This window comes from Bidens hawaiensis, unplaced genomic scaffold, assembly GCF_021521415.1.
Source record: "Bidens hawaiensis isolate Kalapana, Puna unplaced genomic scaffold, B.hawaiensis_p1.1 tig00000512_1, whole genome shotgun sequence".
NCBI lineage: Eukaryota > Viridiplantae > Streptophyta > Magnoliopsida > Asterales > Asteraceae > Bidens > Bidens hawaiensis.
The window spans coordinates 5,774,560-5,796,059 of NW_027491033.1; the positions used below are offsets into that span (position 1 = coordinate 5,774,560).

Genomic DNA, 21,500 nt, shown 5'->3' on the forward strand with positions numbered 1-21,500 from the left:
AATAAACCGATTGTATGCATGGTTATTAACGGTCTTATATCACTTAAGGGCTGTCCCATGGACCACCCGTCAGCAACTCCTCAAAATTTATTGCTTGCACCAACTTTTGATTTTTGTGAATCTATAGAGAAATGTTGTTTTTTTGTGTGTAGAATATTGGTAAAAACTTCATGATTTTGACGAATTAAAATGGTAAAAAGAAAAGTATGAGTACTTAAATGGTCCATTTTTCTTAAAAATCTAACTGCTTTATAGCGTTCTTCAGCGTTCACTCCATACAAAATACCATAGGTGTCACAACTCGATGACGTATCTTTTAACGGGTAGTCACAATGACGCAACGGTGTACCTGTTGGGTTTCATATACCCGCACAGGGCCCGTGAAGCATAGCTTCTCCCTAATTAGGGAACCACTCATTAAAAAAGCTTTAAAGAAATAACTAAGGACACATGTTGCTTAGGTTTTTCCATAAACCGACTAATTAATACTTACAAAACACATATAGAGGTGAATCTATAATTGTTTCATGTGAATGCTTAGTTAATTACTTAAGTACAAAGGATCATAACTTCATAAGTTCTCAATTAAAAAATTATTCAATCAAGTCCAAAATATTACTTTAAGTAACCAACATATTAAATCACAAGTCCACATTACATAATTAGTTGAGTCAAAAACATTATTCTAAAACATAAACAAATATAAAAAAAATGAAACTTGGAACAAAAACAGCCATAGACGATGGTTGGTTGTAGTAACAAGTGATGTTGGCGCCACCAAGTTCATGGATGAGTTTAAACAGCCGGACTATCCGAACATGTGGACAAACTTATTATTATACTCCGTACGTTTTTCTCTTTATTTGTTCTTTAATTAACATAAAAAACGAGTCTTTTATGACTTTATTTGAAACCCACTTCAATCTTTGAATAATATCATTGATTGATGGTGTATTAGCCATGGCTGTTGATGATTTGTCTTCTTCACCCAGCTTCCGTGAGCTTGAAGATGTCTTCTTACAGGTAATTATTTTATGCCCACCAAGTGTTTGTGTTATGTCCGCAGTGAGTTCTTGATTTGGGGAAATTAATTGTTGACTTTTGTGGTCAGACTTAACAGTTTTCAGTTGCAAAATTGGTGTAGATCTTTGAACACTAACCACATTTGTATAAATTTGAGTTTGATTTACTTGCTAGTGTTTTGACTTCAGCTAATGAGTTTATTGAATTTGTCTAATTTTCTGTAAAAATATTGAGATTAAATTCAGCTTTTAGTTACTGATTTGTCTATTTTTATTACCAATATGAGCATACCAACAGGGAATTATTTAATATAGATATACACTCATATAACTAGATGATATATGCATTGAAGGTGACACGAAAAAACAGGTTTTTGGTTGGCTAACATGACTCGTTTTTTTAAACAGATCAACACTTGTTAACCCGTAAGAAGTTAATATTTTGATTTCAGAGATGTAAAGTGTTAAAATATAAAGTTAAATAATTTTGTTTTTGTTTTTGATTTCAGAGATGTAAACTTTTTTATCTACTCTTCATTTCCAACAATTTATTTCATTAGTTCTAACTGTCCATTCTCCGATAATTCTCATTCGCTTATTCATGAGAAATGAATACATAAAAACAATTAAAATAACACAACTTACAAAAAGTTTCATATGAATTGGAGTAATTAATTGTTTAAATCGGAGTCCACTGTCCACTTTTGATTTCAAGAATATAGATGTCATGCCGTTTAAATAATGACATATTTGTTGTTAAGTTTGTAGGTCCAAAATTTTCTAATTTAAACGTTATGTTGGAAATGTAATATATAAAATTGTTGCTGAGTTGATGCATATATTTTATGAATAATTACACGACATCGTCATAAAAGTTGTTGTAATATTCTAAGTGATTTAACTTATTGTTTGATGTTTATATATAATTTAGTCTCAAGCAAGAATATGGATTGAAGAAGTGCTGCACACAAGATTTGATGATCAATTAAGCATAGGTGATCTACTTTCTGATGGAGAGCTTCTGTAAGTTCTTACCCTTTATATTATCCACAACTTTATTAACGTTTTTCATTTTGAAGTCAAATTCACAGTATTTGACGTGACAGGTTTGAAGTTTCTAAAGAATTATGGAACATGTTGTTGGTTAAATACATGGAACTCAAAAGTTATAAATCCCGCATGTTTGTACCCGTTGATACGCGAAAGAGAAGTGGGAAATATAGACCTTATTCAAATGTTGACTCGTTTTTAAAGGCGAGCTTCTTAAAACTTGTAATATGGTTTTATTTCTTTATTACATGCAATTTAAACTTCATTTTTTTTAATTAATTTGTTGCAGGTGTGCAAGGTTATGGGATTAAACAGTGTAGATCTTTTCTCTCCATCTGATGTTGTGGAAAAGAGGAATATTAGGAAAGTATGCATTTGTATAAGATCTTTATCAATGAAGGCTAGATCTAAACAACTAAATGTAAGTTATATTATGTTTTCGTTCAAAGATGTGTAACCGAAAAACTAAAAAAAAAACGAACCCACAAAAGATTTGGGCCTAAATTAATTACTTTCGGTCAAAAAACTTTATGGCCAAAAATTTTAGCAGGTCTGGTAAAACCAAAAAACCGAAACCAAAGGGTTTTCAAAAACTCAAAAAACAAGTTATCAGTTTCTGGTTCAGTTTGAGCCCAAAACCGACCTAATATACTTTACTAGAAATATAATCATACAAAGTTGGAAATAGATTTTAACATTATCTTTACATGATGTTAAACTTTCTTTAATTTGTTGTGTTAGGTTCCGGATTTTGACATTGTGACCAACACGGTAGCAATGCCAACAGATGCAGTTAGATGCATCAGAAGAAACTTGGAATTATCTTCTATGTCGAGTGTTACTTGCGGACGAAGTAAACATGCCAGATTGAAATCCAGGCAGGTATTCTAGTCTCATACAAGAACTAAAAACTCTCTGTTTTAGGCCTTACAATCAGTTTCTCGGGAGCTAGGGGTGTAAACGAGCTGTGCTGACTCGCGAGTCTTTTTTAAGATCAAGTTCTGCTTGTTTATTATTGGTTTGTTTCGTGCTGTGTCAGAAATTCACATCCCTACTTCTCTACCCTATATATATATTAATTATTCATGAAATACAAAGGTAGTAAAAAAAAGAGTGTTGACCTGTTTTGACCTTTTACACCCAAGCATTTCGCCTAATATGTTCAAATTTAATTAACTAAAAGTTTTCTTTTTCAACTTCTCTGTAGAAAACTTATTTTTGCATCACCTGAACAAGATGACGAGTCATCACATCTTGAAGAATCTGATGAAGAACAAAGCCAATTTTCAGACACTTCGTCTGTGGATTTTCTATATTTAGAATCAGGAGAATCACCAAACACGGTTGATTATAAGTACACGCTGGCTCAGCATTCTGATGTCAGCAACCAAGAACTCTATAAAGTTGCACATACACCAAGATCCGTTCTCTTGCAGTATGTTAATGAGAATCAGTTGGAGGAAATGTTTTCAAACTTTTTTGAATCGGGATTTATAATAGGCGATGAGTTCACATCCGTAACACCGAGTAGCCGCATGTTGGGCCGTGTGCTTGACTTTGACTTTGACTCTAAGTCTGATGACTCGGTTAAGGATGATGTCACAAACATTGCAGACAGTCTGCAAGAAAACGTGGCAGGTAACGAGTTGCATGACAAGTTTATGAAAATAGATTATCCAAATTCGAGTCACAACATCGATGATGTGTTTAATGATCATGTAGGTGCTAAATTTAGTGAAAGTTATGATAGCTGTATTGATGCTGAAGATACGAGTAAAGCTGTTAGTAAGGTACCTTCATGTCCTTGGTATAATTCCTCACTTTGTTTTCTGATAACGTATTATAGTTTAGTTGCTATTTATATTATAAATAGTAATGATAACTAAAGTTAATATCTTAATTTTTTAATTAATGATTAAAAATATTACATAATAAGAAAAGTAAATTGTATGTGACCATTTGTTCTTATACTAAACGTTACATAATATTCATACATTTTTATTTTAGTAGCTATTTATAATATAAATGATAAGCTGTGTTCATACATCGATATAATTCCTCGGGGATGGCAATGGGACGGGTATTGGTAATCTCAGTCTCATGCCCGATTGTAAACTGTGTCCCAAAACCGGGCCCAATACTCGCCATGTATCTGTCGGTAATTACCTATGGGGCATTGGGTATACTTGTTAGTTTGTTAAAATAACTCGTCGGGATTCTGTATATCTTGCTTATATATTTTTATTACTCGATAAAATTAGAAAAAATATAATAACTTAAAGTTAGTGAAATAGTAGATTATTTATCACCCCTAGCACAAATGAAAATAAGAATGCAAAGAAAATATTTACGGTATGTTTCGGGTAAACGGGTATGCATGTGTCTGGTACACGTGAATTTTTTTAAAACCAATCCCATACTCGAATGCGTGTCCCATTTTCGGGTTTGGGCACGTTTGTCAACTACCATTTAATTGCAGTTTGCCTCTCCCGTCTTTATTTTTGAATCTTTTCATTTTCTAGCTATAGATGGCTGTATCAAATGGATGCCCGCCAATTCAATACTGCTGTAGCATACTGATATTCACAAAAACACCCAAACGAATTTGTTTGATTTCAGTTCAAGTTTACCGCCCCCATGCTATTCAACAATTACAATTGACCCCTCAATAATATTTGTCGCGTAACACAACAATTCTGAAAAGCAAGACTTAATGGTATGCAGGATGAACTAAAAGACAAAAATGAGAAGAGGGAGAAAAGGCCGAGCTACATGGCGCCATTGGTTAAAACAGTAGCCAAAGGCACAGCCCTTGTTGGCATTTTGTTTTTGTTTCACCTCAGGTTCATTCTCCACAAAAAAACTAATAACTTATTCATTCTATATTTCTATACACTCATATGTATCATAATAATAATAATGATTGTTTTTCTATGATATCCAGGAACATGAGTGATGGAAATAGTAATACAAATGGCAAATCAGGTCAGATTCAATGGAAGTCAATTGGAGTAGAGTTTTTAAAAGGGAAAGAAGATAAGGGAAAGAAGATATATCCTGTTGACAAGTTCAAATTTGAGATTTAAATGACTCTATACTTGAGATATATCAATGCAATACAATAATTAAAGTAAGAAAACTATACTTGTTTACATAGCATGTTATGTTATATTTATATATGATCATGTAGTTAGAGATTGAGAATATTTATAGGTTTGTTACATTAAGTGTTACTTTTACATATTAGTGAAATAATTTCCATGTTCTTAGAACATAACTCCATATAGGTTAGTACAATTTGCAAATCCTTTTTCATGATTGTAGACTTCTAGATTCTTGCAATTCTATTTGGCAAATTCCACGGGCACACCATCTATACCTATTAACTAGGCTTATTTGTACACCATTCAGTATACGTTTCGTATGCACAGCATACGCGACGTTGCGTATGCTGGCGTATGCTGTAATACTTTTTCAGACATCATACGCTTCGTATGTAATGTTATACGGTTCATATGGCTTTTGTATAAACAATACGAATAATATGAAAAACATACGATTCATATGAACAAGTTTTAAGTAAAATTAATAAACGCTTCGTATGTAATGTTATACGGTCCATATGGCTTTTGTATGAACAATACGAATAATATGAAAAGCATACGATTCATATGAACAACTTTTAAGTAAAATAAATAAACGCTTCGTATAAAAAGGATACATTTCGTAGCTTAAATACGAATCATCTAAAATGTATACGGTTCGTATTTGAATGTGTAACAAAATAAGTTTTACTTGTAACCATTTAAAACAAAGGCGTAAGCTTTGTCTCCAACAATAATGATTGCATGTGAGCTTCTTGTACTAGGACATCTTTTTTGGTTCAACTGCAAATAATAATATTTGCAGTTAGTAAATATGGTTTATTTGGTAAAATCAGAAACATGAACCAGTGATCAATTATTGACATAACTAACATCTAAAGATGAATAAACCGGACAATAATTATGGTTTAAATGATTTAGCTTGAATTCAAGAACATTAAAACACTAATTCAATGATCCCTTTAAATAATTACTTTCATGTCAATGAATTTTGCAGCCTGCTTCTACTGGAGAACAAAGTGTAACCTAATTAGGGCTGTAAATGAACCGAATGTTTGACGAACTGTTTGACGGGCCATTCGATGATGTCTGCTCGTTTAATATATGACGAACATGAGAAAGGAATTTCGTTCCATTAACTAAATGAATGAACACGAACATAGGCTATGTTCATTCAATTGTGAAGACTTTGGGTCGGTTTTGGGTTTGACCTAAAAAAGACGAAACTATGAACATTTCTAAATACTAAACTCACATAGTTGTATAACAAGTACATAAAAATAAAAACATTAACATTCATCAAACCCCAACATAATTTGAAAAGGAAATTACTACTACATCCATCCAAATTACTAGAATCCACACATACAACAAAAAAAAGATAATGATTACGTGCGTCAACTTTAAAAGATAAACCATAATGGCTAAATTGTGCATTTATCATACTAGGCATCATTATAAACCATGATCCATGTAACTACTATCACCAAAATCATCATCATCACCGTCACCTCTATCATCATCATCACCAACACCACTAGCACCATCATCACCTACATCATCACTACCGTCATCGCTAGCATCATCACCAACATCATGAAAGCCCGACTCTTCCTGCGGCCGCAACTCCTTTGGCGGAGCCGGGGTATCACGTAATGGCTAGGGCTGTTCAAAAAGCTCATGGCTCGAAGCTCGCTCGAAAAAAGCTCGGAGAAAGCTCGCTCGAAATCGGCTCGATTGTAAATGAGCCGAGCCTAGCTCGACTCGATTTCTAAACGAGCCGAGCCTGAGCTAGCCCCGGCTCGACTCGAGCTCGCTCGATAGGCTCGAACTATTTTATTTTAATTTATTATATATATATATATTCATGCATATAATTATCTAGTCCAAAATCCAAATATATAATATATGGGCTTCTTTTCTCAATTGAATATCCATGTAGCCCAATACAATTAGAACCCAAAATAACCATATAATAACAAAACCCTAAATTTGTTTCACATATGACAATTTAGAACTACAGAACTAACAAGCGCCTCTTCTGCCTTCATCTTCTTCAACCCTAGATCAACAAATCGGACCTCCTCTCCACCACCATCAGTTCATCAGTCACATGTCTCCACCACCGTCGGTCACCACTACCAGCCGCAGCCGCTCAACAACAACAACAACAACGTTAAACAGCCGCTCACCATTGTTATTATTGTTATCAATCAATCAATCTTCCTCTACTTTAAACAATGTTAATTAATTCCTCTTTACTGTTATTATTGTTATCAATCAATCAATCTTCTTCTACTTTCAAAATCGAGCCAAATCGAGTCGAGCCGAACCGAGCTTGAGCTCATATTTTTGGCTCGATTAAGATTCGAGCTCGAGCCGAGCCAGCTCGAATAATTATCGAGCTCGAGCTCGAGCTAGACTTGGCTCGGGCTCTGCTCGGCTCGTGAACAGGCCTAGTAATGGAACATCATCAGTGGGACCGTTCCTGTCTCTAACAAACCACTCTATCATCCTCTCCATCCTTATCATACGCTGCTCCATATTAATTAATCGCATATCCTGATTCACCGTCCCGGCATTGCCGTGCGACTGCCCCTCATCGACACGTGGCCCCTGAAGAAGTACATAAACGTTAGGATGACAATGTAAGTAGGGAAGACAGTGAAACTCGAACCTGATGTGAAAACCCGAAACCCGACAAATAACCTTTGAACAATATTATATCACACACATATTTAAATGTAAAACAGATAAATAACCTATTTATTTAAATGTAAGAAAGTTTTGAACAACAATTTGAACAATATTATAAATTAGCTTTATAAAATTTAAAGTAAACCTTAAATAGTAACTTGGTTTGGTTTTGTTTGGTTTTATTTGGTTTGCATCTAAATTTTAACAATTTATGTTTGATCATATACCTGTCCATGTCCCTGCATATGCCCTTGCACAAGCGACATCTCCTGACCAGCATTTGGCCCATGAACCTGTACATAAAAAATGTTTATTTTCAACCGTTAGTATTAAAATATAATTAAATACTGCCTCACGATATACCTGATCGCTCCCCAACCCCTGATTTTGAGCCGCCAACAGCTCTGCAACTATTATATCCCGCTCCTCCACCTCTAGCATCTGTCCCGGAAACCACAAAAGTCCTGGCCGCAAGGACCACTGCAGACCACTATCGGGAAAAACATCGGCAATACGCATGAGTGTAATTGTGTTCTTGTCGAGTTCCTTCGGAGGGAACACAGTCATGGAGGACAGCCACATTATATCTTTTGTATAACCCAAAGATTTTGCAATCTTTGTAAGGCATGGGCCGCCACATATGTTGTCGGTGCCTTTCCTTACTTTATAAGAATTGAAATCTTTGTAATGTATGGGCCGTCACTTACGGAGGAAGACCTCCCGGTCTTCTTCAAGTGGAAAACTTTGCTTGTGGTGCTTGGTAATATATTGATATATGTGAAATCGACACAGTAACATTTGAGCGTCTAGGAATTGCCGTTGGCATGCATTAATCAAAGCATACTCCCTGTCTGTTAGTATGACACGTGGTTGCATACACTTGTCCAACGTCCTTTTTAGTTGGCTTAAGACCCATGTGTAACTATCTTCTGTTTTGTCACTTATAAAAGCGAAAGCTACACAAAAGGTTTTACGGGTAGAAGTTACACCTACAATCTCAACAAATGGCAAATTTGGTACCTATTTGTCTTGTATGTTGCATCTATGAACAACACATGCGGGAATGCACGCCAAATCGGGAACGATAATTCATGAACGATGAATAGCCTCACCAACTTGTGAGTGGATTCATTTACCTCATGCTCTTGAAGGTAACCAGCATTAGCCAGGAGTGTGAAAAGAACCTGAATCGGAGACTTATTACCATGGAGGGATACTCGTTGCCTTTGTTGTTCGTTGTATACTTTTTTTACCGTAGACACGCAACGAGGGTCCTGTTTTCTTATTATTGATATAATGTTTTGGGGATCCACGTTCTGGTTTGTCAGATCCTTAACCAAAACTTTTTGCGTAGGGTTCAACCTCTTTACAAATTCATGGCCTTCCATATATATAGCAGGCGGATGATTATGTGAACCACACACAACTTTTAGTTTCCAACCATCTTCCTCTTTGTGGTACTTTGCAATCAACTTAAATGGACAGTTGATTTTCTTGGTACCACCAACGTGTCTGACAGTTGCCTTCCCCTTGTATACACCACCACGATCACATCTAAGAAACACCTTGTTCTTGTCGCCAGCAACATTTGTCTTAGACCTTTGGGTCACTATCACGTAGCCATTGTTAAGTCTGGTGTTGTACGCCCATTGTTTTAACTCATCGAAACACATAAACACCTAAAATAAGATTCATTTTTGTTAATAACAGGATAACGTAATACAAACATGAATAGCAAACCTGTACCTGTTCGGTTGCGAAAAAATGACCAGATTCCACAAAATCGGTGGCGAAAGATTCATCGGATTCCACAAAACTTCTTTCAAAATTATGCATTTCATCAAAGAAATTTATCAATGTGGTTGGAAAAATAAATTTAGGTTGGTAATATTTTTAACAACATTTGGAAGGGATGAAGGGGGAGAAAGAAGTGAGTAAAATATACATAGACTTCATTGTTAGATTTATCTCATTCAAAGAAGTAAGTGGGTAAAAAACCTTATGAGATCACACAATTTATATGGTTGAAAGATTCTTTTTATACCTAATATTCGTCTTACAATATGATCAAAGAATCAATTAAACATAAATATATGTGAGAGATTGATGGATTAACTGTTGAAACACGGTTCACGCTTCCTGCAAAAGTAGTTGTACAATTTTAAAGATTCTCCATCATACGTTTCGTATTATTTCCTATACAGTTCGTATAAATTACGTTTCATGATTTTTCAAACACCTATATGCATACGATTTGTATTCTTTCTTATACGGTTCATAAGTTTATGATGCTTCGTATGGAATCTTATACGTCTCGTCTTCCATATAATACGAACTGTATAGAAAAGAATATGGCTCGTATAGTTTCAATAGCATATGACTCACATGGTTTCCATATGATCGTATAGCTTCCTTGATTTGATTAACTTAAGTTAATATTCCATACGTTGCGTATGTCAGCATACGTTGCGTATGAGGCCTATGATTAGACGGGGGAGTGGTGTGTAAATTGTTCAAATGGTGTATCTCTAGCAGACCCCTTCTATTTTCAAGTTAGTACAACAAAAACTGCCATCTATATCAATCACAAGCTATCCACCACTCGTTTGCGACTTCAACAACATCTTGGCGTAATGTCAAGCATTCAAAGTCCTAGTCGATCAGTTGGCTAATGTTAACCCTCCCGTGCCTAACGAACAATTAGGTTCTGGTCTCAACGAGCGATACAAGGGGATTGTCATGATTCTTTAACAAATATCCATTCTACCCGATTTTTATGAAGCTCGTTCCAAGCTTATTCTTAGGAACACACCAAACCAATCAAGCCATGATGGCGACCCTTAATGTGAATGCTATGAAGCCTTAGTCGCAAACCAATCCACCTTCTCAACTAACGAGCTAGCTGCTGGCGGTCTCATCATTTATCATATTTGCTCCCAACGATTTGCTACTAACGGAATCCTAACACTGTTAGTTGATTGTCACCGAAAAAGTTTTAGGCTAGAAAATTCAACATTTTTCGTCGGTCAAAAATACATATAAGACCATTCCTATTCACAAACCAACTCAACCCAATCTTTATTATAAAATTAATTTCTCTCTTCCACCAACCTAATCCAACCAAACCAAATTTTTCACACTCATTAGCAAACCAAACTTCATTACTTTTTATTAAATAAATATAACAACTTTTTTTATTAATAATAATTGTTTTTTATTAAAAGTGTTAGATTGTTTAAATAATAAGTTTTATCTGAGTGTTAAAATTAATTAGTATGAAAAGAAAGAGAAAAATAAATTATAATGTGAACCAATACTCTATTGACATGTGGCCATACAAGTGGTGGGCAAGCTAGGTTGTTTTCACAAGTGGTTCGGCCTAATTTGAGGCTTTTTTTTATATAGTTTTTTTACCCAAAGTTGTTCATCAATGAGAATGGTCTAATCCTCAACAATAGGCTGGTTTCCATGATCAAGATTTTCCAAGCTTGACTTTCAGCCCCAAATATTGTCTAATTAATCTACAAAACCATGTTTAATATTTCTAACAAACTATATATGCAACTGAAGAAGCACGGATCTAAACCTGAACAGGTTAGATCGATGATTCCATCGGGTATAGGTTATGGAGTAGGATATAGGTTAACAAGAGTTCGGATCTAACAACTCCGACAACGATGACCTGCAAAACATAACCACCGTGAGCTCGTCACGGGAAGGACAAGAGTGGGGTCTTTCCGTAACCACCATCCAGCGTGAAAATAAGTACAGTTCTTAGAGAGAGCGAACATACTTGTGATTGATGTAATATGTGAAGTGTGAATCCTTACCTCATGATGATGAGTTAAGTATTTATAGCCAGTGGTTAAAGGAATAATATTATTGGTGCAACTGTCCTCTTTTAGAACTGACTGGACACGTGACGGCATTTGATAGGCAGTGACAGCTAGTCATGTGCATGGTTATAAACAAACTATCCGACAAAAGCATATATTTAGCTTATGAATGCGTCGATCCATGATATCATTTATCTCAACCCGACTAAATCAAGAAAGATTACTAAAAAGGAAAAGGAGTTATACTAGCTGCAATTTTGCATATAATGCTAAAGTTTTAGTTTGTTGATTTCAGAGTGGAAAATTTTACGCATTCACATTGAAACTTTGAATATTTCACGTATCAATTCCAATTTGATATGCGATGACCAGAAATAAAAAAGAAAGTCAAATAAACAAATCCCAAAGTCAAGTGATGAATATGCGAAGTAATCGGCTAGGCATCTCTCACACTGTCACACAATTGGTCTTAAAAGTCATATCATCTATCTTTTAATATGAATTTTTATTATTATTTTATGTAATTAAATAACAAATAAAGAAAAATCATAGGTACATACATAGGGATGTAAACGAATCGAACCGAACTAAAAGGGACACGACTTTGTTCGTATTTGTCCGTTAAGTATTTGTCGGACAACGGACGGTTCACGAACACTCTACCGAACGAAAATTCGTGTCTGTGTCCGTTAAGTATTTGTCGGACAAGGAATTGAGTTTATCCATGTCAGTTTGTGTCTGTTCGTTAATATTGTAAGACGCTAACAGACAAACAAACACTAACGGGCCCTAATTGACAAATGAACACTAATAGACATTAGTGAACATTAATGGACAAACATACATAAACAACTCTAATGAACAACGAACATAAATGATTAGATTTTGTTTTATTTTGCACTTGGTTTATATATGAGCGATGAGGGCTGGGTAATCTCAAAGAAAACCTAATAAATAAAACATATTAGTTACAAAATATTATACATTGCCGAACAGACAAACATAAACAAACCTAATGAATGGACGTTACTGAACGTTCACAAACACTATTTTGAACGAACGCGGTTTATGTTCGTGTTTGTCCATTAAGCTTACCGATCGATTTTTTTGTTCATGTCCGGTTCATTTATTAAATGGGCGAGCATAACGAACTTATCGCCAAATGGACGGCGGACACCGCTGATCGGATGGTCGGAGGTCCGGTTCTTTCACATCCCTACACATACACACTTCCATATAAATAATGATTGTTTTAAAAAAACATAGTGGAATTGTTTCACACTTAATTTGGGTTAGGAAAAGATCACATATTAATAGTTATAAGAATGGGTATAGTGAATGCTATGAAATTTAGTTTGATAAATATGAAATTAACAAAAGATAATCTAATTGTATTTTAAGATATGAGATCACTAAAATAATTTAGAACATAATTTGCATCATGTGTAACATCGTGAAAAGTTTCGGGTTCAAAACGTCAAGTTTTCTAAGTCGAGGGACCAAAACTGTCAAATTTCAAACCTTAGGGTTTAAATTAAAAATTCTGTTTTCCTGACCCATCGCGATACGCGATGGATCAGAAGAAGAGACCCATCGCGTAACGCGATGGGTTGTCTGACACACTAAGCACGTGGCGTGCCAAGTGTCAACACGTGGCACAACGGTCGCCATGTGTCACCACATGGCAGCACGTCCGCCACGTGGCGCAACGCCTGCCACGTGTTGCCACATGGCAAGTCTAAGGGGTGACCAGGAAAGCCTACGTCGCGATACGCGATGGGCTTAGCCAAAGGGCTATCGCGTATCGCGATGGGACCCTGAGTTTGCCTATAAATAGAGGGTTACGGGTTCATGCCTCTCACACCTCAAATCACACATACAATTCTCTCTCTAACATCTCTCTAGAGTCTAGAATTCCATAATCATACCATCGATCCACCTCGAAGTTCGTGCCTCGATTCCTCGATTTTCGTGCCAGTTACCTCGTAATTCGTGCCATTTCCACCGACGTCCCAATCAAGAAAGAGATTGCCATCCCCGACATCATGACGGCTAGCCTCGTAATGCGTGCCGACGAGTGGCGAAGTATTGGTGTGCATTATGTTGCATGCCAAGGAAAGGGTGACGAGAAGAAAGTTTGATCAAGAAGATAAAGAAGGTGAAACGGTGTTGAGGTGTTGCTCGAGTATTTGAGGTTTGTGTAAGCCAAGTGAAGGTAGGCGTAATGCCCGAATAAAATAATAATAAAATATTATAAAGGCTTAAAATCCTAAGTCGAGGTTATACTTGATACCTCAATAAAATAAAAAGAAAATATAACAAATAAAAAAATAAAGAAAAGAATGAGGAATATTAATAAATATATATGTGTGAGATTATATATATACTAGATTCTTTGTTATAGAAATATTATTTAAGTAATAGATAACTATTCTTAAATAATAAAGAAAATAAAAGAATACGTTTCTTAAAGAAAAAGAAACGTAGGGTTTTATAATAATAAACTAAAGGTTTATAATATAAATTAAAAAAAAAAGACTTTTAATTTATAAAAAAAATATTTTTTAACTAAAGGTTTTAAAGTAAAATAATCGAGGTAAAGATTATAAAAGACTAAAGGTCTTAAGCAGGATTGTATATCCGACTAACAAAAGGTTATGCTCGTACTATAGTTGCGAGGCAACGGGAAAGACCCTCAAACGGTGTTTGAAGCCGATCCAAATCGAAAAAGGTGAATACGCCCCAACTTTATAAACTTGTTTTCAAACGAGTCAACATGCTAAATGAAAAAGATTTACATGAGACTATGTGTCTCTAAAACATTTATAAATAAGGGTATAAACACTGGGCTCAGGCTATCGTGTACGTTTGTATGGATCCTTACATATGTGATGGCCACATCACACCTGGTCACAATTACGCTGCCTGCGGGGAGTATTACCTACGCACTCAACTAGTCGAACGATGCGGTGTTTGCTGGGGGTCCGAGTGTAGAAACTTGAGTTTATGAATTGTGTTGTTTTAACCTACTTATTCCTAGGCCACGATGGGCCGAGACCTACGTAGTCTCGAGGGGTAATTAAGTAAAAAAAAATATTTTTAGCGTCAACATATTCACCAGCATTCGTTGCTAACGTATTTTCTTACATTTTGCAGGAGATCAAAGTTAGAGCTTGGGATGACGAAGTGCTTAAGATATCCGATGGCTCGGATCTTTTTGTTAAACTTAATATAATGTTAACGGTGGTTTTGTAAAACTTAAACAAGTAATCTTTCAAACATTAAACGGGAACTTTTAATCCCGTCTTTTGTGAATGTAAATATTATATTTAAATCCACATGTTTTCAAGACTTCCGCTATTAAACCATAACTCTGATTTATTTACAAATGTGGTACCAACATATGTGTCATACACTTAGGCCGTGGTTTGGGGTGTGACATCATGACATATCAAAATGTAATTTTTTATAATAGTTGGGTTCTAAATGAAAGTTTTTAATATGTTTAGGGTGTATATTGCAAATATGATTAGGGTAACCACACGCTCTCTAGTCTCTATATAAACATATCTTATCACCACCTTATCGTCGCCGCACCCACCCATCCACAACCTAACTCTAAAGATGGTATTTCTTAATCATTGGCGATGTAAGCGCTTTTATTTTATTTTATCCGATCTGATTTGCTTCATATGCTTTTTTTCAAAAGAATCGTTATGCAAATTTTGTTGTTTAAGTAATTTTCATGGACTTGAAGTCATAGATTTGGTTGATTATAATGTAACATAGACCTATTCTAATTTGGATCGGTCTAAGAATCAAATAAAATAACGCCAAACAATCAAAAATGAATTTGTAGTAGATATCATTTGGTTTCTTATTTGAAATGTTTAAACTTTTTAGGTTCTTGTGTTCTTTTACTTGTTTTGCACATTTTAAATGTTCGATTTGGTGTTAATCTTGTAATCTCACATTATATGCAGATTTGGCTAATCAATTTGGTGGAAATAACATGTTGATTGCTCATAGAGTTTCTAAAAAGGTAAAATCTAAGCCATCTGAATTACTTAGAGAGTGGTATCTGGAATTAGGGGGTTGTTCAAAACCACATATCAGAATTTTTAGTTTCGGATACTCAAACGGATATCCGAATTTTGAAAATTTCATTATATAAAGATTTTATTTTTAAAATTTTCTTGAATATCTGAAATATCTGAAAAATTATTCGAAGTATCCAAAATATTTGAAAATTATACAAAATATATAAAATAATATTTATTATTTAATAAGTAAAAAAATTCGAATAATTTGGAAATCTGAATATTCAAAAATTTTCAAGATTGATATATGTATCAGAGAATTCGGATATATCGATTCTCGGATATATGAATTTTTAGATAATTCGGATTCGGATTTTTGGATATGGATTCGAATTTTTTCGAACATCCACAACTGGAATGGCTTAAATACACTAACGGGAATTGTTGCTAACTCGGATTTCCAAATTTTCAAATAATTCGATTCGTATTTTCAAATACTTCAAATACGATATCAAAAATTTTTAACACCCCCTACCTAGCATGGCTTAAATACACAACCGAGAATTGTTGCTATCTTCTGAAAAAATTATGATTGACAAGTTCCATCGCAAAATTAAACATCAATTTTTATGTAACTTTATGATGATTTTAATTTAAATTAAGTCATTAAGATGTGATTTTCCAATGAATAAAAAATAAAAGAAAAATCAAAAGAGAGAGAAAAAACAAATCTTTTTGTGAGTGACGACCAAATAGCTTTAAAAAATAACTAAGGGCTTTAAGGCCCATGCAATTTTTTACCCTTTGTAGGTATCAAAAGAGAAATAAAAAAAAAACCTTTTTATATCTTAGTGTAGGTATTACCGAATTACTATTAGGGGACCCGGGGCACTGCGTGAAGAAGAGCCATCACACGTGATAGCATCACTCAACGCCGCCACCGGTGATGTATCACGCGCATGACGGCATGGTTGAGTGATGGCCATCACGTAAGTGATGGTGGGTTTTTCAAGGCAAAAATGACCGTTGAGGAGGGGAAGTAGCCGTTGGGAGGGGGGGTTTAAATAATAAAAAAACCGGGTGGGTTTTGACCCGTTTGGTGGGATCAAAGGAATCGATGTCGGAGGTGGGTGTGGGGCGTTTGTTGGTGGATTGAATTGGGGTTTTGGATCTGGGTTTGGTGGGAGTCGGGTCGGGTTGATCGGAAGGTGGTGGTGGTGGTGGTGGTGGGTCAGATTCGGATCCGTCGGATGAGTGTTCGGCTTCGTCGCCGGAGGATGAATTGGCGGGTTGGATCTCGGATTTGGATCCGGCAATTGGTGGTGGTGGTGGTGAGATTAGGGTTTGTGAGAATTTGGGGTAATTGGTAGACGGTGATGATGGTGAGTGTATGTATATGTATATGTATATGTGGGTGTATATATGTATATGTGTGTGTGAGAGTGTTGAAGGCTAAAGGTAAACACGATAAACACGAGACATCGGACAAAAACAAAAAAATTCTATCACACACCACCACCCCTAGTAAAAAACCATCACATGTAATGGATTTGGGGTTGGTGATGTAGCACCATTTGATTGGGTGGGGTGCGTGACGAGAAATTTCATCACATCCACCACCCCTCCCCCCCTTACCCAACGTACTATGAATTTGAGTCCGAGTTTTGCAGTTAAGGGTGATAAAGGGCTGTAATGGTGGGTTCAACATAAACACTATTTGAACCTGAAAATCATTTAAGATGCATGACCCCGTTTGACCTGAAAGTTTTTATTTATATTTTTTTATTATTATGTTTTACACCAAGAAACACTTATTAGTATAAAAAGTTACCTTTTAATTACATAATCTTATGTCAATTTTCTTTTACATTTTGGCATAAGATACTCAACCAATTAATTTATTACATAAAACATTTTTTTTATAAAATGGGTTTATGGGTCAACCCGCGAACTTGTTGGGTGACCCGAACCTGATCTGTTTAGTAAAACAGGTTCTCGGGTCTGACTTGAAACTGACTCAGAACGACCGAACCCATTTATACCGAACCTAAACCAGCGAATTTTGTGTTCGGTTCATGTCAAGTTTTTGGGTCGTGTCAGAATTTCACACCCCTATATATTTGCGCCTGCAAATATATCGGTGGGTCCCGTGAAATCATAATATGTGCATAATTAACTGTTGGATTTGTTCAGTTTCAAATTTAAAGACTTCACATGTGTCAATCACAAAATTAGCAACCAATATGGTACCTAAGAAAAAAAATTATGTTTCTACATGAATGTTTTGTATGTTTATAAAGTCCAGTGTGCACGTGTGTAATTTCATATACATACATATATACAACTTGTACATAAATAATGAGACTCCTCTTTTTTTTTTGTTAGGAAACACCCAATGGTGAATGGCAAGTGAAATTGTCATATGGGCGGCGATGGATTACGTTCTCTGGCGGCATAGGTAACTTCTTTTCTCCAAGAAGGATTAAGTTGATTAGTTATATCTTTAATTAGTAACTGTTTTAATTATTCATTTTCTTTTTTTGGCTTTAGTTGTGATGAATGGCATGGTGTTTATCATCATACAAACATACAGTGGTGGAAGAGTTATGGATTTATGTACAATTAAATGATCAAAGCCACACGTTCCGTAGAACACGGAAATCAGTCAATGATGCAAAAGCATACTTAGAGGAGTCGAGTTACTATGTCAGGCTAGCAGCTCTCAAACAACTTAAGAGGAGTCGAGTACTCGAGTTACTATGTCAGGCTAGTAGCTCTCAAACAGCTCAAGGAGTCGAGTTGCTATGTCAAGCTAGCAACTCTCAAACAACTCAGAGGAGTCGACTTACTTATGTAAACACATACACATACACACTTGATTTTGTTCTCTAGTTTTACAACTACATATATTGAGGTCACTAAAAATGGAATAAAGGTTTCATAACACTCTAATTTGTGAGCATGCACACTGTTTTCATATTCATTGAGTTACCAATATCATAAATACAAGGGTTTGGTAATAAGTTTTTTCTAGTGTTGAATCTATGAATTAATCTTTGTCTCGCTTAAGACTTGCATAAAGCGACATGTTATCATTGTAGTTACGTTGTCAATGTAGTACACAATCTATTGTCTAAGGAAGAAGAAAAAGAAGCCGGGAAATTTGTTGTCGAACATTTTTTTCTTAAAAAAAACGGACTTAAGTAATCCACTCATATAGCGTTCTAGTATTGTGATTTCTCCATCCTCACCTCGATTCATTGGCAATTGAAACAAATGAACACACATTGATTTTGGCAATTTGTTTGGCAAATTTATTAGATAATCGGTTATCTATGAAACAAGTTAAGCAATCTATATGAGAAGACTTCATGCATGTTAACCACCAGTGACTGGAAGTAATTATTATAATGTTGTAGATTTGAGTAGAACATTAACAAAATCCTTTTGTTCTCTCTTTGTGTGCATGGCTTATTCCAAATATGAAGGTTCCAAACATTTTTTAAGCCATCAAAAACATAATTAACCAGGAGTTGAATTTGGACTCAAACCCTATCATCATCGATATTAATATTGTTATTATTATTATTATTATTATTGTAATAAAATAAAGTAATAATTAATAATAGTAATAAACAAAATTAAAACAAAAGCCAAGTAAAATGGCAGGAAATATGGATATGAGTTGAATAGAAGGCTGTCGCATGATAACGACAATGACATTTTAGCATCAATTTAATGTTAATGTCTCCATTTAACTTTTGTTTTGAACAATAAAGAATACTTGGTCAATCAATCAATCAAATATAAAATGTCAATTCCAAAACTAATTACTAATTTATTATATAAGCATATTCCATGATTATCTTTAGAAATTCAACTCATTTTGGTGTACAAATTAAGATATGAAATATATATTAAAATATCTTTAGGGTGGGAGAATTCAACAAATACACAAACCAAACTATCAGTTGGTTTCTATAGGGGATGAGATTACCAAGCTAGTAATTATATTATCAGGATTGATGAATGGAACATAAATTGTAAGCTAATGACAAATCCATGGATGCTTGTAAATTGTAATATACACTAAAACCCTTATCTTACATTTCCACTTTACAATGTTTTTACCTTTTTTTTAATAATACTTAAGGAGAAACTTAGCGTCTCAACTTATTTGTGTTGAATCGTCAGTCTCTGACCCCTATGTGAAAAGTTGTTGCTTCAACACAATGATAAGGGACAATAATGCACATAACCAAGTTGATAAGGGAAAAAAAGGTGATTTTAAGTCCAATCAAAAAACGAAACTCATTATAAATTTCAAAGGTATAAAAAACGTTGGTCATATAAGATATCTTTTTCTTTCTCATGCGTCATGAGTGGATTCCATTTTCAATAACTCAACTATATGCAACAGTAAACACTAATTTACTTTTTTCTAATTAAATACATTTTAGAGCCAAACTATCAAATTCAAACATTATTTTAGAGTAATACAATTTGCGTCCATGTGGTATGTGGGCGGGACCTTATTGAGACCCTCAAATTTAAAATGAACCGATTGAGTCTCCGTAGTTATCTGATGGGATAACATGCATCATTCAGTTTATTTTTCGTAAAAAAAAAACAAAAAAAAAAATCCGAAATGACTTGTGTACATTTATATCACATTCTATTGAATCTTTCTAGTTTGGAAGCATGCGGTTTGCATCCCATTGTATACATTTTCCTCCAAATTTATAGCCATTTACATTTTAACCATCCAACATCATCCATAGTCATCAAAAAACAAACCTAACATGAGCAAATTATATTACAAACACCATATCATTAGAACATTGCTAAATTATATTATAAACATACAAACCGATCATAAACAGTGAAACTGATCAAGGAAAACTAGGATTAAAGAATACCTTAATAAACAAAAACACAATTGATATGCAAAAAAATAAACCTTGATCAATTTCACGGTTAGACATAATTATGCGTCAATGTTGTGCATGGTTACCACCTACTCGATTAATGCTTGTTCCCACCAGATGTCAAATGACAGGTTCAGCCAATAACTCAACACCACCCTGATATGTAATGAAAGGTTGGTAGAGACGGCAGAAAAACCTCGAGTCCGACAACTCATGAAATTACACTAATAAAGAGTTATTAACAAAACTAATCAAGCCGTACCTTATTAACAAAACTAATCAAGCCGAACCAAATTATATGTTACATGTAACAGATTCCGTTTGAACAATAGTGATGACAGTGAACGATGTTTCGTGGTGGTGGTAAGGGTTGAAGGGATAAGAAGAAAACGTTATCGTCATAGTTAGGCAGCGACGACGGTGAAGCTGGAGGGTGTACGTTGATGTAGGCGCCAGTGGGGATGGAAGCGTAGATGGGTGTCAATGACGAGTTGACGACGTCAAAGGATGGCAATCGAGGACGATGATGGAGGCGGCGAAGGAGGTGATGACGAAGGCGGAGGGACGGTGGTGTGGATGAGTGAATTTTTTTTTATAGTGGGGGAAGTTGAGGTACGCATAGTGATTGAACCAGGAAATGTGAACGTGATAAAAAGAAATGTTTGTATTATATATGTGAAAAGACTATACTACTCTCAAACTAAAGCCGTTAATATCAGAAAACAAGCGAAGAGATGCATTTTGTCCCACCAAAAAACTATAAGGGATCAGCCGGTTCATTTTAAATTTGAGTGACTTAATATGTTCCCGCATACGAACCACC

At 35.0% G+C, this 21,500-nt stretch overlaps 2 protein-coding genes across 3 annotated transcripts; one reads left to right on the plus strand and one right to left on the minus strand.

The window, feature by feature from the left end:
• Positions 1-707: 707 nt before the first annotated feature.
• LOC143631991 (protein OPAQUE10-like) lies at positions 708-3,795 on the plus strand. 2 transcript variants are annotated; one of them, XM_077100603.1, is made up of 7 exons: positions 708-845; positions 959-1,023; positions 1,954-2,045; positions 2,129-2,276; positions 2,362-2,493; positions 2,814-2,954; positions 3,280-3,795. In XM_077100603.1, the coding sequence occupies exons 2-7, from the start codon at positions 961-963 to the stop codon at positions 3,301-3,303; spliced, it is 600 nt and encodes a 199-aa protein (XP_076956718.1). In that variant the 5' UTR covers positions 708-845; positions 959-960; the 3' UTR covers positions 3,304-3,795. The 2 variants fall into 2 exon arrangements, with proteins under 2 accessions (XP_076956718.1, XP_076956711.1); XM_077100596.1 differs by lacking the exon at positions 708-845 and having other exon boundaries at positions 893-1,023.
• A 5,067-nt stretch (positions 3,796-8,862) lies between these two features.
• Positions 8,863-9,709, minus strand: LOC143630786 (uncharacterized). The gene is made up of 2 exons (XM_077099705.1): positions 9,614-9,709; positions 8,863-9,552 (listed from the first exon to the last, which is right to left on the minus strand). The coding sequence occupies exons 1-2, from the start codon at positions 9,707-9,709 to the stop codon at positions 8,863-8,865; spliced, it is 786 nt and encodes a 261-aa protein (XP_076955820.1).
• Between the last annotated feature and the right edge of the window lie 11,791 nt (positions 9,710-21,500).

Excerpts from the sequence above, each read along its gene's own strand:
- LOC143631991 (XM_077100603.1), top strand. The coding sequence starts at position 961 with ATGGCTGTTGATGATTTGTCTTCTTCACCCAGCTTCCGTGAGCTTGAA. Across the intron at positions 2,046-2,128 it reads CTTTCTGATGGAGAGCTTCT|GTTTGAAGTTTCTAAAGAAT; the intron begins GTAAGTTCTTAC and ends TTGACGTGACAG. Across the intron at positions 2,955-3,279 it reads CCAGATTGAAATCCAGGCAG|AAAACTTATTTTTGCATCAC; the intron begins GTATTCTAGTCT and ends ACTTCTCTGTAG.
- LOC143630786 (XM_077099705.1), bottom strand. The coding sequence starts at position 9,709 with ATGCATAATTTTGAAAGAAGTTTTGTGGAATCCGATGAATCTTTCGCC. Across the intron at positions 9,553-9,613 it reads TCGCAACCGAACAGGTACAG|GTGTTTATGTGTTTCGATGA; the intron begins GTTTGCTATTCA and ends ATCTTATTTTAG.